At 39.0% G+C, this 18,092-nt stretch overlaps 1 protein-coding gene across 1 annotated transcript in view; it reads right to left on the reverse strand.

Moving 5' to 3' along the window:
- The window catches only part of LOC107293157 (V-type proton ATPase subunit S1-like), a 55,247-nt gene that overhangs the window by 29,169 nt on the left and 7,986 nt on the right, over positions 1-18,092 (reverse strand). Inside the window, exons 2-3 of the mRNA XM_015822300.1 lie at positions 5,015-5,144; positions 4,849-4,917 (exon numbers count right to left, since the gene is read on the reverse strand). Of these exons, the coding sequence (XP_015677786.1) occupies positions 4,849-4,917; positions 5,015-5,144 (199 nt within the window). The remainder of the gene's footprint in view (positions 1-4,848; positions 4,918-5,014; positions 5,145-18,092) is intronic.

Here is an 18,092-nt window from a genome sequence, read left to right on the forward strand (position 1 = left end):
GAGGCATGATTGAGAGCATTTTAACAAACAGCATCACTGTTTGGTTTAGTGGTAGCAGTGCCTCAGACAGAAGGTCCATACAGAGAATGGCAAGGACAGCTGAGAAGATTATAGGAAGCTCACTTCCCGTTATTCAGGATACTGCTTATAAGCGCTATGTGCTTAGAGCTCAAAGCATTGTTAGAGATCCCACACATCCACTTCATGGTCTCTTCCTGTTGCTTTCCTCTGGAAAGAGGTTTCAAAGTATTTATAGTAGAACTACTACATTCTGTAACAGCTTTGTTCCTTATGCCATCCGTCTTGTAAATTCACAGGATTCTTTTTTTTTTTCACCAAGTATATGAATACATTCAAACTAGACTGTGATGTTTCTCTCTGTCATATATGTGTATGGGCAGGTGGGGGGTGGGGGGTATATACATAATGGTATTTTTTGAGAGCTGAATGCAATGCAATTTCATTTTAATGTATGCTGATTAGTGTACATTTAAAGTGAAATAAAGTTTCTATTCTATTCTATTCTATTCTATTCTATTCTATTCTATTCTATTCTATTCTATTCTATTCTATTCTTATTTTTAGACTCTTTTGAGAGCTACTAATGCCCTGCCAGCAAATTCATGGCCACCTCATAATTGATGACCAAACTGTAACAAACTGTAACACTGAGTGAACGGCTCACATGTTCCCTCCCAGGTGACATACTGAGCGTTGGTGGGGTTTGCTTCTCTTGCCGATGAACAGCTGGTTTTCCTGCCAAAGTGGTTCCTTGGCAGCCAGCTTACTCAATCGAATGGGAGCATCTAGGAATGATCCAAGATGACTCTCGGACAACTGTGGACACTCCTAGGAAGAAGAATCTTGGAGGATGCAATTCCTGTGGCGCAGTTGGAGAGTCCCAGTCTCCATCTTTCTTCTTAGCTGTTTCTTTTTAAAGTAAATCTTGGCTTTTAACTGCACTTTTCAAAGTTTTTTTCCTTGAATTTGATTCTTATGTTTAAAAGTGAATTGACTGGTTGAATGCTGATTTATTCTAACCCCCTGCTGGATTTTAATGTTAACTTTCATTTGTTGCTTTACTGTTTTGTTTTGTTTTTCAGCTCTGACAAGCCACTCCAGGTTTTTTGCTCCTACCATTTGGAAAACAAGAACTGTGTTATATCACTTGTTGAAATTCAGCAGAGAAAATATGAATTAACCTGCTTATCTACGTCGTAATGGTCATATGGGTTTCATCAAATTTAGCAAACAAATGTTTAGATGCTAATAAGAACATTTATCCATTCTTGAATGAACTTATACATCCAGTGCCACATTAGTGACTCTCACTTCTACCCAAAGGGAAGCCAATTAAAGCATTTGAGATACATTTTCTAGAACACACAGTCATTAACATCATTTGTTAAAAGTAAATCAAAAAACCATCTGTTCCCTCTTAGGCAATAGCTGTTGGAGCATCCTCATGATAAACCAGTTAATAATTAGTATTGCTACTGTTCTCAAATATTTAATATATTTAATTTCATCTATTTGCTTTCTGATTCTTAAACTGTAACATATTTTTATACAAATCTCTTTATTCAATTCCAGGGGAAACTGTGTAACTGAATAGATTAAAATATGTTACCCAAATATATATTTTCTTCTGAACGGAATCAATTACTGTATAAGGCACAGAGTCAGGACATTACATCTTTTGCATTAGCAAAATGCAAGAACTGACCTATATAGACAGATACATGCTTCAATGGCTTACCATTTGTCACTTATTTTTAATGACTTATTTCACCCATTTATTTGCCATCTATAGCCCACCAAATGGTGAGTAGGCAAGAGCAGAAGTCACCATGCAGCTGGAACATAGGCAAGAGAAAAACTAGCAATATCTACTCTTTATCATCATTATTGCTTCTAGGTAAAAATAGCAAACAAATAAGTAATATGTCCATAGTGACTTTGTCTTCTCCTTTCATAAAGTGAGTAGAAACAGCTCATATTGGTATATCTGACAAAAGAGCAAAAGAGCCTAAATTTCTGCAGCCAACAGACATGGGTAATGATTGCCACAACTCTTCTTTAGGGGCAGTGCTTTGACAGTACAGTGGTACTTCAGTACTTGTCCATAATTCTAAAACCAGTGAGAAAACCATGTGACCTTCTATTTCATCTGGAAGAAATAATGAGTCATGAGACAGCTGATGTCAGCACGTTCTTCTTTGTGCATTGACTACCGGGAGAAAAATGAGTGCTGGGACAAGATTTCTGCTTCAAAATGCGTTGAATACCAAATTTGATGAGTTTTCAAGCAGTTTAGTACCAAAATATGATTGTACATAGATAACAGTGGGCCCTTCTTAAGGCTGATTTAGAGTTGCCCACAACTGCTCATAGCCATTGCCACATACCTACACTGTGAAGAAGTTGAAAGATAAGCAGAGGTTGCACATGACTGCAGACAGGCTGATGCAAACATCTCCCAAATCCCAACTCCAAGTTGCGTGAAGGTGCGCACCCTGCCTGCTGATTGATTCTGACTTTCTGCTGGAAGGCGGGGGGAGGCAAGGCATATTCAAGTGGGAAATGTTAAAATTCACTTATGTATAAAAGGAACACTTATGCAACCATCCCCAAACAACAGATGCATATGTTCCCTCATGTTCCCTCACTGGTGGCACAGTGATTAGAATGCGGTATTGTAGCTACTACTAGGCGTTGACTCAAGAATGACTCAGCCTTCCATCCATCTGAGGTCAGTAAAATGAGGAGCCACATTGTTGGGGTCAATATGCTGACGCTGTAAACTGCTTAGAGAGGGCTGTAAAGCACAGTGAAGCAATATATACAGTAAGTCTAAGTGCTATTGCTATTGCCAGAGAATCTGCTCAAGCTTTAAGCTGTTGAGATGAAAACAAGTGGAGTTGGCAGGGCAAATGTAAGACATTTTGATGAGCAATTACTAGATGCCACCTTTCCTCTATTCAACATATGGAAGCAAATTAGCTCAGTAGGTGAATCTTTCTTCAATATTGTCATTGGGACAGGGTCTTCACATACCATACTTCATGACAAAAAAATATTTCCCCCCAAAATCCAGTTGTCACTTCTCAGGATCAGCTGTATAAGACAACAGTCAAATGGTAGGGTCAGTTATGGGATTTTCCACTGCCCCTGAATCTATCTACAATTCTGAAGTACTTAGCATACAGTTATTATAATTTAATAAATTGTTTTGATATGTAATATATCTCCTTATTTAAAAAAAAAAGAACATTCAAAGAGGCAAAATATTGCTGACTGATTTATGGAGCACTATATTGAAGACAGACGGTATTCAATTTTAATATCCAATTTTTTGGGGGGGAAACACACCAAAGTCAGTGCAAGAATAGCTGTATAAACAGCTACTGATCCTCAGCTACTAATGTTACTACACAAATCTAATGTATGACAACACTAGTGATGTTTCTAAAGCCAGTGTTTAATTATTGCAAAAAACCTGCATTCTTTCCTTTGTAAAATATAGGCTGTCCCATACTGCTGACATAAGAACTGTGAAACCTGAGTTTACAGGATTTCAATGGTTTAACTAGAATAGAGCTGGAAGGGACTTTGGAAGTCTTCTAGTCCAGCCCACCGCTCAAGCAGGAGAACCTATACCATCTCAGACAAGTGACTGTCCAGTCTCTTCTTAAAAACCTTCAGTGATGGAGCATCCACAATTTCTGGAGGCAAGCTGTTCCACTGGTTAATTGTTCTCCTTAATTCCAGGTTGCTTCTCTCTTTGATCAGTTTCCAACCATTGTTTCTTGTCCTGCTCTCTGGTGCTTTGGAGAATAATTTGACCCCCTCTTCTTTGTGGCAGCCTCTCAAATACTTGAACTGATCTTTTTTTCTGTTTTGATTAACTTCATTTGCACAATGAAAGTATTATGTAAATAATTCTGCTTACTTCATTGGCATAAGAATGTAATTAAGTAAGTGACACCAATCAATGTGGGCAGGTACTCTCCAGCTTAATGGACATTAATAAATAATGCATACCTCTTTCTCCTAATTAGCCATTAAAATAAGCTATCACTTAATGTGGCTAATGTCAATGAATACTGTAAATTAATAAAGTAAAAATTGTGTATCAGAGGACTTAATATACACCTATGTAATCAGACAAGGTATTCCTAACTTCCATGAGTATCCATAATATAGCACATGTAACTACATGCTTCTGGTACCGAGCACTCGCAAATTTTGGGAGAACAGCAAACAAAATGGGGATTTTTAAAAGATCAATTCAATATATGTATTCTTAGGATCTTTATCTGGCCCTCCACGTTATAATAGGAAATATTAAGATTTATCAGTAATTAATATTAATCAAGAGTTCTCAAATGTAGACTTCCTTTTTAAAGAATCAAAATAGAAAATCTTTTCTGAATTTTAATATATATGTATAAGAACTTGGAGGAATAAATTTACCAGGAAAAAGAACTTCTTACATTTGAAAGAACCATCTTCAGAAAACAGCTTCTGAAAGCATTGTAAGGTTGTATTTTGATTTGTATTCTTAAGTGGGCTTTGAGAAAATCACTGGGGAACTGAGAATGGGTTGACCCCTAATTTCCATTCCTGGGACCAAAAGGCAGAATGAACTGTAAACTCTGAATAATTTCAAATGTTCTTCCATACACTACAAAACAAATCGCAGAAATCTATCCTTATCAAGTTTGAAAGAGCCTTCAGCCTCTTTCTGGAATTAAAAAGATCCTTGTGCCATTTCTTTTAAGCATGCCTTTTTGGTTTTATTTCTTAAAACTGCTGGGAAATGCCAGATGGAATAGTTATGCTTGCCTGAACATTGTGAAATAGTGACTCATTTCCGGAGAAGTCGGTGTATTGTGTGAAGTATTCCACACTAAGCTGAAAAATAGAGAGGTGATAGAGATTATTAGAGAGATGCCATGTTGTTGTATTCTATACAAGCTCATCTAACATACATAAGCAGAGCCATACTTACTGCATCTTGAAGAAACAAGACAATGTTTGTGGGCTCTGGACCGAGGACTCTATCTTTCAGTAACACATATAACTTGTCCCTTGAAATAATATGTCCTTCATGTAAAGTCTTTGCCAAGCCATGGAGAGAGCTAAAAAAGAAATTTAAGTTATGAAAAAAAAAGTTATAGGAACAAATGATTGCATCATAGCTACTTTCTAGGGAAAAGGAGGCTATCTTCAAGCCACCCTGAGATTTATTTATTTATTTATTAAATTTATATACCGCCCTATCTCCCTTACGGGACTCAGGGCGGTGAACAGGCGATACTAAAAACCACAATAATAAATAAATAGTTTCTGTTCTAAAATCAAATTAAATAACGGGCCTGAGATGTTATGTTAAAATCCATCATATGTCCATCATTTATGTCTGCTGCTCAGCTAATTAATTAATAATTCTTATATTGCGTTGCCTTTATTCCAAGGATTCAAGATGGCATATATGAAGCCCCCATTCATTTTTATGCTCAGAGCAACGTCACTGTAAAATAACCTGAGCTGAGTAAGGTGCTTCCAAGTCATCAGTTACAAATTGTGATGTCAAAATGACAACCTGGGAATAATGATGGCAACACAATAGTCATCTTGCTTTGGTGACATTATATCAGGTTAAGTATACCCTATTTGTATCATCTGCAGGAAGACGTTGCAACATCCATGTCAACATTTGATACTCTTGTCCACCCCAGCCCTCACTATGGATGATAATGTCTGAATGCTGTTCTTTTTCCTTTTTAAAGGAATTTAAATATAATTTGCTGATTGTTGTTGAGCTAAAATTGTTTGAATGGCATGTTAAGTTGAATTTTGTTTTTTAAAAGTAGTTTGGCACTCAAGCAAATTAGAGTAGCTAGCAAACAGAGAGAGAGAGAGAGAGAGAGAGAGAGAGAGAGAGAGAGAGAGAGAGAGAGAGAGAGAGAGAGAGAGAGAGAGAGAGAGAGAGAGAGAGAGAGACTTACAAATGCAATAGTTTTGGAACAATTCTTATAGTCATGATATTAAATTCTACCTTGGATACATCATAGTTACCATTTGTTCTGTTGCCAATTAAATGTGGTGGATCTTTATCTCTTAGGATTTACAAGGATTATGGGGCATTCTGGCCTGAGGAATCCAGAAATGCTCCTTCTTAAGCATGGGCTACTCTTCAGTTGGACCACTTTCAGGACAGTTAGAACAAATCGTGATGAGATTGGAATGTTCCATGATTTTGGCATATCTCTATTAAAAATCCATTAAGAGCAAAAACATGTATTGAGCATTTATCAATAAAATTTAGCTTATTACGTAACTTTGTTACTTTTACATTCAATCTTTATAAACAATCAATATCCTATTTATTTGTTTTCTCCAATTTTTAATTTCCCATCAATATTCAAATTCAACTTTTAGTATTTATATTTCCAAGTTTTAAATGACCAAAGTTTTCTTTATCTCAATTCATAACAAAATTTGGTATTCAAAGTACACATCTTGTCTATTTAAGTATATTCTATTTTAATTAGTAATATAAAATCCTCGCTGATAAATCAAAACCTCAATTTTCTTCAGCCTTATTCTAGCTTTGCCATCTCACCCTCCATGTCAATGCTTTTAGGTAATCAAATAGATCTCCCTCTGTTGTTATATATATTATTTGAAATAAAAGAGACCATCCAGTGGCCATTTTTTGGAAAGGCTAATAAATCATCTCTCTATTATTCCAGATCCCCATAATTGTCCTGGTATGTTTATCTTCCCTTCGGTCTGTTCTTCTTCTTGCTCCTCAAGTTTCTTCTGATTTATATAGAAAGACTTTTCCATTTTCAATATTGTCAGTCCCTTTTCTGGACTTTCAATTGACTGTATTTGTTGGTCAATTGAATCCTCTGTCATAGTGTTTAATTGTTCCACTTCTTCTGTTATGTTTTGTGTAGTTCAGGGCTTTTCAACCAGTGGTATGGGTACCACCTGTGGTACATTGGTACCTAGCAGGTGGTACGCGACCATCCTAGAAAAGTGGTAGCGGGGGAGAGGAATGAGCTGAACCGGTGGTAGCACAAGCCTGAGCGAGAGATGGCTGGAGCTGCAGGGCTGTCAGGGCTCAGTGGAAGCGCCAGGATCAGCGCTTCTTTGGGGCTGTCAGGGCTCAGTGGAAGTGCCAGGATCAGCACCAGGCTCTAGCTGGAGCTCGACGCTGATCCTGGCACTTCTGCTGAGCCCAGGAGAAGCGCCAATCAGCTGGAATGTTGCAGCATCTCCAGGGTCTTGTGATTTACATTCAGATGCTTGGCAACTGATTCATATTTATGATGGTCACAGTGTCCCAGGGTCATGTAAAGTGACCAAAACCTGCTGCAACCACCCAGCAGATTGGGGGAATAAAAACCAAACACCCCTCCACCCCCACTGCCAATACTCAACAGAAATGCTCACAACAATGAAAACCTCGGACAGGAGGAAGAACGCTGCTGGGTGAGCAGGCAGGTGTCTTGCTTGGCTGTGGCTTGGGAGGCACTTTTTCAGTGCCATTGTAACTTCGAACAGTCACTAAGTGAACTGTTGTAAGTCGAGGACTACCTGTACTTCATCACTTTTTTCCTTTTTTTTTTTTGGGTCATCAAGTTTTTGACACCTTGCTAGGTGACTGGTGGTACTCAGATATTGCCATATCCTAAAACTGGTACAATGGGTGAAAAGGTTGAAAAGCCCTGCTTTAGACAATAACAAGTTGTAATATCAAATTTAACCACAAGATGTCACCAATGCCATTTAAGGTTTTTTAAGTCCAAATTTTTTATAATCCTTTTTCCAATTTTATTTCATTTTTGTAAATAAAAATCAAGGTCTTCAATAAGGATAAGAATTTTTTTGGTCCCCAAATTCTAGAATCATATAAATCCAGTTAGATTAAGGTTATTCTTTCTGTGTTTTAACTCCCCTGGATAGTCAGTCACTGCTATTCTTAGAGGGTGGGATAAAAGTTCCCTTCCCTCTTTCTCACAGGGTGGAAGATACTTTGGGCAGCTTTTGCAGGAGAAAAAAAAATACTTGGGATTAAAGAGAGGTTCAGATCTCACCCAGTCTCATCCACTGGATAGCCTGGTGGTAAGTTTGACTTCAACTGTCTGCACCCTAGTGACGAGCCATATTTCTATGCCCGATCTTTCATCTGCCAGTTTGGAGGGCTGCCCTGGATTGAGCAGAAGGGCTAGAGCCTTCCTGCAATCAAATGGGGATCCCCTCCTTGCTGGTCTCCCTACAGGGCAACTTTTGATCCTTTCCAGGGTCCCGCAGTGGTGCAAAATTGAACATGGAAGATGGAGCTCGCCTTCCAGCATCCATGGCGGCTGCGATGGCAAACTGGAAGTCCAGTCTTGGACTTTTCATGATTGCCTGAACAAGTCCCTGCAGTTCTCTCGGAAAGGTTTTTCAGAAGTGATTTGCCACTGCCTCCTTCCTAGGCTGAGAGAGAGGAACTGGCCAAGGACATCCATCAGACTTTATGCCCAAGACATGAGTAGAACTCATAGTCTCCACCTTTCTAGCCTGATGCTTTAACCACCCCAACAAACTGGCTCTCTTTTCCAATTTCCAATCATTTCCACTTCTAAAATTCTATGATTCTGATACAGGGTTTTAGCCACTTTTAATGAGAAGATAAATGGACTGGAACATAGAGAATGCATAATCTCTTCTTCCATTGCGGAAGCAGCTCCAAAACCTTTCCATGTAGGCTGCATATAAAGTTATCTTTGCATTCATAAATTTTAAAAATATCTCCAGCGTATTCTTTTATCTTAAACAAATACATTGGTATTTTGCAAGGTACATTAAATAGCACACACAAAGCCCAGAGTGTAGTTGTTATTTAGTTGGAAGATGAAAAAAGGAATTGTCTACAAAGTCACAATGGAAAGCCATAACAATTCAGAATGGCCTGCTACCTGTTCCTAATTCTATATGTATGCTTCAGGTGAGGTTGCTATGGGGGAAAACATGAAGATAAGGACAAGTGCAGGTAGAATTAGAGAGGATGAAGGATCTCCCAAGATTCTTCTCCTCTTCAGGAAAGCTCAGCATCTGATGGGACAGAAAAAAAATCCAATAACTGGAGGTAGGATTGTGGTTGGGAATGACCTTGGGAGACAGGAGGAAGATCTGTAACCTAGGTAACAATTCTGCATGTGGGGGTAAAGTATGGGAAGTATTTCAGAAAAGACATGCCCTAGTTTTCTAGAGAATGGAAAGAGAGAAGGGGATAAATACTTCAGTCTTTCTGAAGTATTCAGAAGATTCTGTTTAATGTAACCCTATAATATAGATAGTTCTGATGCTCTTGCTTGTGCTTCTTGTTGGACTACCTTGAAAGGCTAACAGGAGGCTACTGTTGTAGGAACAACAAACTTTGGGAATATTTTCTTGAAGATTGCTATTCCTACCTAAGCCTAAAAGTAACAAAGCAAACTTTGGTTGCCAAGGAGCTTCTGATCTCTCTGGCAGCCAAAGCAGAAAGGGTCCCAGAGGTACAAAACCCCATGGCTGAATGGGAGGGGACAGTCCTACACTGGCTCAGCTGGAACCATGATGGTTTTGATCTTCCTTTGGCACTTCTGTGCAAATCAGAATGTTTGCACAGGAGAATGTGCTGTGTTTTCTGATTTTTAAAAAAATCCCTTTCTCATCAGATCACTGGTTTCAGCTTGCCTGAGCTGCAGGTTGGCAGGAGTTGAAGATTCTGTTGTGGGATATATCTTCAACACACTATTAAGAGGGTCTCTTGGTGCTGGGGCAAGGAGAGTGTCTATATCGCATTCCTTAGAAACTCTGCACAGCTGGGGCATATCATACTTCAGGATGATGTTGATCTATGAAATGGGCTCCTGGCACCCAGTCTCTCTTGAAATATATTATTTCTTTCTTCATTCAATAAAATTTCAAATGGCTCTCATGAATTCTTCAAGAAATTTGGGACTGAAATAAGCTGAAGGATTGATACTATACATGAGAAATTATTTAATTATATAATACAAGTTAAATTTCAAGTTCGTTTCAATGGAGTTATCTCTTCAAATGCAGACAGCTGCTTGGGAATGGATTTAAATTTTTGTTGAACTATTTGGCAGATGTGGAAGGACTCATCTCTCCCTCTCTCCATATGTCTAGGGACATCCACATCACCTATGTTATTTTTTTTTAAAAAAAAGAATATTAATTGCATCCCTCCACTTAACATCATGTCTAATTTGGTCCATTCCCTTCTGCGTGCCAAGCTGGTGAAGTCCCAAATTCCTTTCCCAAGTAATCATTAACATGTTAGTTCTAAAGAACCCTTGGACTCCTCAGGCATTCAACTTTTACAAGTGTGCTTACTAATTTGATGCTTACTGCATTTGGGTTTTAATAGGTTACAAAATCTCCAGGCTAAACTACAGAACTAAAATGAATATCCAACATCGATTGAGCTATATCACAAGGAGGAATGAGTTCAATGGTTCGCTCAAAATCAGAAATATGATATTCACCCTTGGTTATATTGCAGGTTACCCTTTGAGTGTTTAAGTTGTCAGATGTACTTAGGAAATAGAGTGGGTAATGATTTGAAATATCCCTTGAATATAAGGAATATAAGGATGAGGTGGAAGATATATGAAAAGAAATCATTTCTGCAATCCTGTTCAAATGGAGTGAATGAAATGGGGCTCCTTTGTTATATGTGTTTTTTTTTCCTTTCAATGACCCTGCAAACCTTTGCATCAGAGTAGAGTTGGAGGTGACTGAACGGAGTTTGAGAATTTACTGGATGGATGCTCTTCCTACACAGAGTTTGCAGCAGACAATTACTCATTGCACCCAAAGAGACAAATATCCACTGCTATCTGGGATCAAACTCACAGCCTCCCGATTGTGAAGCAGCTTTGTTATCTGGGATAAGCCCCACTAAATTTAAAATCCTTAGAAAAGCCATGTGTGGCCCATGTTTATCCAGTCCTTCTCTAACAACTTACTTTGTGGGAATTAAGCTGTAGATTTCACTTTAATTGTGCTACCTATAATTACAGCATTTCAGTATACATGTGATTGATTATTTATTTGGGAGAATTATATTAGATTATTAGAAATGTTCACATTCTAAAATTAGATAATGAGAAAGAGTTTATATTAACTTATTTTGGTTTTGTTTAAAGAAATAAATGGAATATAACAGAACAGGGTGATAAATAAATGCATAACAATCTAAAATGACTCTACAGTAAAATAAGTAACCATCTAAAATAACTCTAAAAATGTTGTGTGAAAAAGCAGACATTTTGTGAAATAAACACTCCCTGATGCATCTTTAAGAATGTTTAAAATATTCTGCTATTATTTTAAAATAATATGTGAAACATGAATCAGAATTAATTAGGTGCCCGGAAAAGAAAATAACAACATTACACTTAAAGGTTTTGATGATAATAAACAGATCACATTTTAAAATATATCCCTTTTTATTTTTTATGTTTTACTTTTATGATAGGTTCAGAACTTGATTTAAAACTCGTTTCCATTCACTTTCACTTCCTGCTTTGCCTTTTCTCTTTTTAGAGTTCCCATATGCAAAATCTAAGTTTGCTTTCAATGAAGTGAGAGAAGGCATTCCATTCTATTATTTAGACCAGGGTACTCAAAAGTGGTCAATATCAATCGCCAAGGATCAATGAGATTGTCCATTGCTATGTTGTTATTATGATTTGTCACACAGCCAAATGTTCAGACTGGATTTCGCATTTGTTCCACTTATTAAGTTCTTCCAAGGACCTGGGATTGGCAGATGTTGATATTTGCTGGTGTTAGAGATATCATTGCGGGATGTGAGCTGTTCTAAATAAAGCTGCCTTTTGCAATTGATTGATGGAGATTTTGTCAATGCCGATGGTGTTCAAATGCTGCTCCAACTGTTTTGGGATTGCACCCAAAGTGCCTATTAGTTTTAGTACTATCTTTGCTTTCTTTTATCACAGTCATTCTATTTCTATTTGCAGATCTTTGTATTTTGTTACCCTCTCCTTTCTCTTCTCCTCTGCTGTCTCCAGGTACCACCATGTCCACTATCCAGACTTTTTTGTCTTTCTTATCGAAAATTGTTAAGTCTGGATGTTATGTGGCAAGTGCTTGTCTATTTGAATTCTAAAATTGAATTCCAAGTGATCACCTTGGTAAAATGTCAAAACATTGCTGAAGCACCTTGCTTGATGTGACAGCTCAATTCACTATTAGAACATGGAATTTGGATGGGGAAGTGACAACCCAAGGCTGATATGAAATATCATCTTATGATTTCACTCTTTTTTTCATCCAAAAATATTTTTGTAAATGAGGCAATTGCTCAATTAGTTTGTGTTCATTAGATTGCTTCAATATGTCCAAAAGGCAGCCTTGCTTTCTCCTTAAATATCTCATATGCATGAGGCACATATTAAGTAGAAGAGCACTGTCAAAGGGGAGAATAAATTGTTTTTGAAAATAATGTATTTTTTCACCTTCAGTCTTACTCAAAAGTAGACATCACTATAAGCTGACAGATGGGCAGCACTGAATATTCTAACCATGTTTTTTTCCTTCTTAAAATTGTTCCCATATCATGTAGAGGTTATAATTTATTATCATTGTATAATGATATAATATTATTGTACAACAATGTGAAATCACAGTTGCTGGTTCTTTTTAGTTGTATTGGCCTTCATACACACCCGGTTCTTTCAAAGAACCCAGGTTATTGTAATGTTTCAGCTTAGTACAAGTCCAGATCCAAACAATGTGGCCTTATGTAATTGATAGATGGAAATTTTGTCAATGCACAGATTTTCTAAGTGCTGTCCAGGATTCTTTAGTGTGACACCCATGGCCAGTTTGAGCCATAATCTTTCAACTTTGATTTTCAGATATTACTATTTTGTGACCTTCTCCAATTGTTTGTCTTCTATTCTACAATTCCCTAGTATCACATCAATTACCACTTTTTTCTTTTTAACCATGGTTCAGTCTGATGTGTTATGAGCCAAGGCTTTATCAGTTTGTATTCAGAAATCCCACATTATTTTAACCTATTCATTCTCAACTATTTTTTCAGTTATACATTCCCACCATTTTTTTTTCTTTACTGGCACATGATAATTTTTACGGATGTTCCAGTGAATCCATTTGGTGACAGTTGTTGTTGCTTACAATCAGTTTGTGCAATCTTGCACATGCTGAGTATGTGATCTACTGTTTCTTTTGGTTCTTTGCTCAATCTGCACTTTGAATCATTGATGATTTTTCAATCCTGACCTTGAATGCATTGGTTCGAATAGCTTGCTCTTGTACAGACAAAATCAAACCTTCAGAGCTTTTTTTTTAATGTTCCAGTTGAATGCCATTGCCAGATTTTATCTTTTTCTACTTTTCCCTTGATCTTTTGTAGAAACTGATCATGTAACACTTTTACTTGCCAGTATTCTATTTGTGTTATTTTTACAGTGTTTCAATATTTTTTTTGTTTCCTGTACATTTAGCGAGTTCCAATTTTTACTTGCATTAAGCTTCTTCTTGGCTGTCTTTTATATCATTAGCCAAGTCATGCTTTTCCTCTTTGACTGTTTGACCTGAAGTCAACCTCTGCCTCCATTTCTGCAGGGCAGATATAGACCATCAATATCACTAAGGGGATGTAATGTAGAGTGAATAGTCATCAGTTTTTTTTGTTTTTCAGTCCAAACTGTCCAGTTCAGCTTGTGTCCAGTTAATAATTGCAGCAGTGTATCGTATCACAGACATGGTTCAGATAGTGATGGCTTTGATACTATTTCCACCATTCAATTTTGTCTTTAGGAAATTTCTCATGTTTCTTTATTAATCACATGTTTAACTTATCCAGGATTGATGTTTTCCAACTGTAAAATGCCCAAATACTTATAAGCATTATCTTCATGGCTCCTGATGGTTTGGCATGAGGTATTTCAATTCTGTTACTGTTGGCTCTTTCATCCTGCTTTGTTGTTACTGTAGAAATTTCTCTAGGCCAAATTCCATTGTTATATCTGTACTAAAAAGTCCTTACACCGATTTTACCAACTCATCATCAGTGGGAACAAGAAGATGGCGAAGGTCAGCTGGGGTGGTGGAATGCAGGGCGGCAGGGCTCTCAGAGTGCAAGGCAGCAAAGACGGGGCAGCTTTGGGCTTCCTGAGATGGCTGAGGCTTTCTGCTGAGCTGCCGGGCTGCAGCTTTGTACCACACTACTGGACTTCCTAACATAGTTGAGGCTTCTCGGGACAGCTGTGGGTTTCCCCCCATGCAGCTTAACTGGGCTGGGAAATTGAGATTTCCATAGGTGGCTGCAGTTTCATGCTGCAGCTCCGGGGCTTCCTGCAGCCTCAGAGCCATGGCGCATTAAGAAGCCCCTGAACTGCAGTGTGGCAAGAAGCCCCAGAGCCACGGAATTTGGGGTTGCTTATTGCTATGCAAGGCAGGGTGCCGGGTGAACAAAAGAGCAGAGAGGAGATAGGTAGGTAGGTAGGTAGGTAGGTAGATAGGTGTGAGGAGTTGGAGGCTAAGGTTCAGGATTGGAAGGTACCAAACCCAGAATGGCTTGGATTAGGGTGGTCCTCAGCTAAAGACCAATGGAGTTGCTTAATAATGACAAGGGGGGTGCTGGGATTGCATTGCTATGTGATGTGGTTATGTGATGGAAATTACAGTCCCAATTGTGTTCATAAGGCAGGACTACCTATCTGATAGATCAACTTTTAGAGAGCACACACATATCTTAAACATCAGATCTAGTCCTGGCATTTAATCACAAGTTTCCTTATGTTTGTTTTTGGCTGGACTTGGCAAAAGTATGCCAGACAGAGGTTAGTAAGTTATTTTTTATTGGAAACAGGAAGAAGGTCTTAAATACAGTTGTTGATTGCCCACTGCAAAGAAGTCAGAATCTTTATCTGTAGTGTAACTATGCTCCTGAGTTTAAGCTTTTGCATCCGGCTCTTTTAAAAATTAATTGGTCTCTTAATGGCCTTGGGAGACAACTAAATATATTTTTTCTAGTCAGGGAACTGCTGGTTCTGCATCAATAGTGTCACCTTTGCATTGTGTGCCATAACATGCATTGTAATTTTTTTTATTACACAGAGAGAAAAAGGGCCGTTAGATCTGCTGAATTGTTAATAGATATAAAAATTTCATAGTGTAGAGTTGTATAGCCTGTGATATTCCAATTATTATTGGACTATAATTCCCATGTACTTCCTCAGGGAAAGTTCTAGAAAAAGTAAATTGTACCTTCTGGTTTATTTTGTATGAATATTAGTGAAAGAGAAACTCTTTTCCTTCCCTTCTCCTTCCCTAGTTTTTTTCCTTTTCTCCTTCCTCTCATTTCACTAAGTTACATAAGTTTTTGGGAAGCATCCCAAATCCCTATTCTTTCTGTGTTTCTCAGATGAACAGCAAAGGAAAATAATTTGATGGCAAGAGAGGGGTTCTGGTACTGGTGTGACAGGTGTGGACAGGTGCTGAGACCAGGGTTTTCATCAGAAGGAATGAAGAAGAAAGAAAAACTTAAGCGAAGCAAGGAGCAGTTGGGTCATGATGACGCCAAGAAAGAAGAAAGAAGAAAGAAGAGGTAGCTTTGCACAAAATGAATAAGCAGTTTCTTGATAGAGCTGAAGTTTGCCACCAAGTGAGTCCTTCAGCAGACATAGACACAAAAGAAAACTGCAGTGCAGAAATGGATTAATGGTGCGCGTTGATAGGAGAAGAGGCTGTTGGAGAAAANTCTATAAGAGCAGATACTGTGAATTCAGCAGCATTTAAGTGTCTATCATCAATTTTGCTTTAAATAGCTTGCTTTGTTGGCCTTTTTTTTGCGTTCCCAGCCTGAAAGATGGGGGAAAGAGGAGATAATAGCAATAGCAATAGCACTTAGAGTTATATACCGCTTCATAGCTCTTTACAGGCTTCTGTAAGTGGTTTTATAGAGTCACCGTATTTCCCCCAACAATCTGGATCCTCATTTTATCAGCCTTGGAGGATAAGTAAGAGACATTGTGCAAACATTGCATTTTAAGAAAAAGATTGGACAGCCATTTGTCAGGGAAGGTATAAGGTCTCTTGTCTTGGGTATAGAAGACCTCCAAGGTTCATTCCAACCCTGTGATTCTGTAATTCTGAAATCTGCAAGAAATGTAATTAAGCAGCATTCTGCAAAGATGAATAAGATATTAGAAATAATCAGGGGATTAAGAAGTAGAGAAAATTGTAGGTTACAGTTAGGAGGAAGACTTATTTTCCTAACATCAAAACTTTACTATTGTAGTAATAGTATATTGTAATAGTGTAATCATAACCAGATGCCTGGAGGCTGCGAGGGTCTGGGTGGGCAGAACAGGTTTCAGCTGAAGCCTGGCAAGACTCAGAAGCTTTGGGCTTGGAGGCCTAATGGTTGTAGGACAATAACAACTTTTCTGCTGGGTGGCATTGCCCCAGACAGACCCAGGACACAATCTGGGGTGTTCTCCTGGATTCAACAAATCCTGTTTGAAGAGCAGGTGGCAGTTGTGGCTAGGAGGCCCTTTGCACAGCTTCAGATAGTGTGTCATTTACGCCCATTCCTAGATTGGGGAGGGTGCTCTGCTCATAGTCACTCATGCCCTAGTCACACACTGTACATGGGGCTGCCTTTAGAGAGTATCTGGGAGCTTCAGCTGGCACAAAATGAGGTGGCACAGAGAGTTAAGCATACCACTAGAACAACACATGATATATCCTTTTCTCCTCAAACTGCATTAATTCTAAATCTGCTTCTGGTTCCAATTCAAGTTGCTGAATTTAAAGCCCTAAATGGCACGATGCTAGGTTATTTGAGGGACTACCTTTCCCTGTCTTCCCATCAGATCTGGGAGAAAAGTTATGGTATGGGTCTCATCTGCTAGGGAGCTATACAGTGCTGAGATTCAAATAATTTAACAACCGGTTCTCTGCAGAATATGCCCCCCTGCACGGAGTGCTCTGCCACCACTGCTTCCCCCCAACCCACCCCGATGGAGCGCTCTGCTGCTGCTTCCCTCTCAAGATGGAGCGCTCCGCCACTGCTTCCCTCTGTGGTGAAGGTGGAGTTTGGGAGGCAGCGGCAGGACGTGGACCAGGTGCGGCCCAGCAGCAGTAGCAAAGCTTGTACACTCCACTCAAGTGGCTGCCAGCAGTTTGAGTGCTTCAGCTCCGTCTGAGTTGAAGAAAGCGGAGGGGCAGCAGCGGGATTGCTCTCAATAAGGCGGGTGCACACAAGCGAGCAGCGCACCCAGGTTTTATTGTTTGAGAGCAATCCTGCTGCTGTGCCTCTGCTTTCTTCAACTCAGATGGAGCTGAGGCACACAAGACACTGGTGGCCGCTTGAGTGGGGAGGACAAGAAGGAGGAGAAGAGTGGTGAGGCTTTGTGCCAGCTGGCCGGCAAGGGAGGAGTAGGTTGGGTGATGGTGACTGGCTGGGGAGGGTGATCATGACTGCTTGGGGGGGGATCTGCCAAGCCTCATGGCAGCGGCATTGGCACATGTGATGCGGTTCAGCCGAAAGTGGCTGCAAAACAGGTGGTGCAGTGTGGGACAGATCCTCCCTCATCTGCCCACCCACCCTCTTCCCTTTCACTCCCCTTCCAAGCCCTCTTTGCAGCTCTGCCCACACAGCCACTGAAGCAGCAGGTGGCGCGCTGGAGCTGGAAAGTGCCTGCTTTCCAACTCCATCACATTTCTCTGCTGCCGGGGAGCTGGAGAGCTTGCCCCACCCACCATCACTCAAATGCCCTTGCTTCACAAACCATTTCTTTTCTTTCTATTTATTTATTTATTTATTTATTTATTTATTTATTTATTTATTTAATTACATTTGTATCCCGCCCTTCTCCTTGCGGACTCAGGGCGGCTGACAATGATTAAAATACTAACATATACATCTAATTAAAAATTGATTAAAAAGAAATATTTAGATACGTCAAATTTAAAAGTAATTAAAACCCCTTTAAAATCCCTTAGGCCAGTCCCGC

This window comes from Protobothrops mucrosquamatus, unplaced genomic scaffold, assembly GCF_001527695.2.
Source record: "Protobothrops mucrosquamatus isolate PMUCROS unplaced genomic scaffold, P.Mucros_1.0 scaffold_172, whole genome shotgun sequence".
NCBI lineage: Eukaryota > Metazoa > Chordata > Lepidosauria > Squamata > Viperidae > Protobothrops > Protobothrops mucrosquamatus.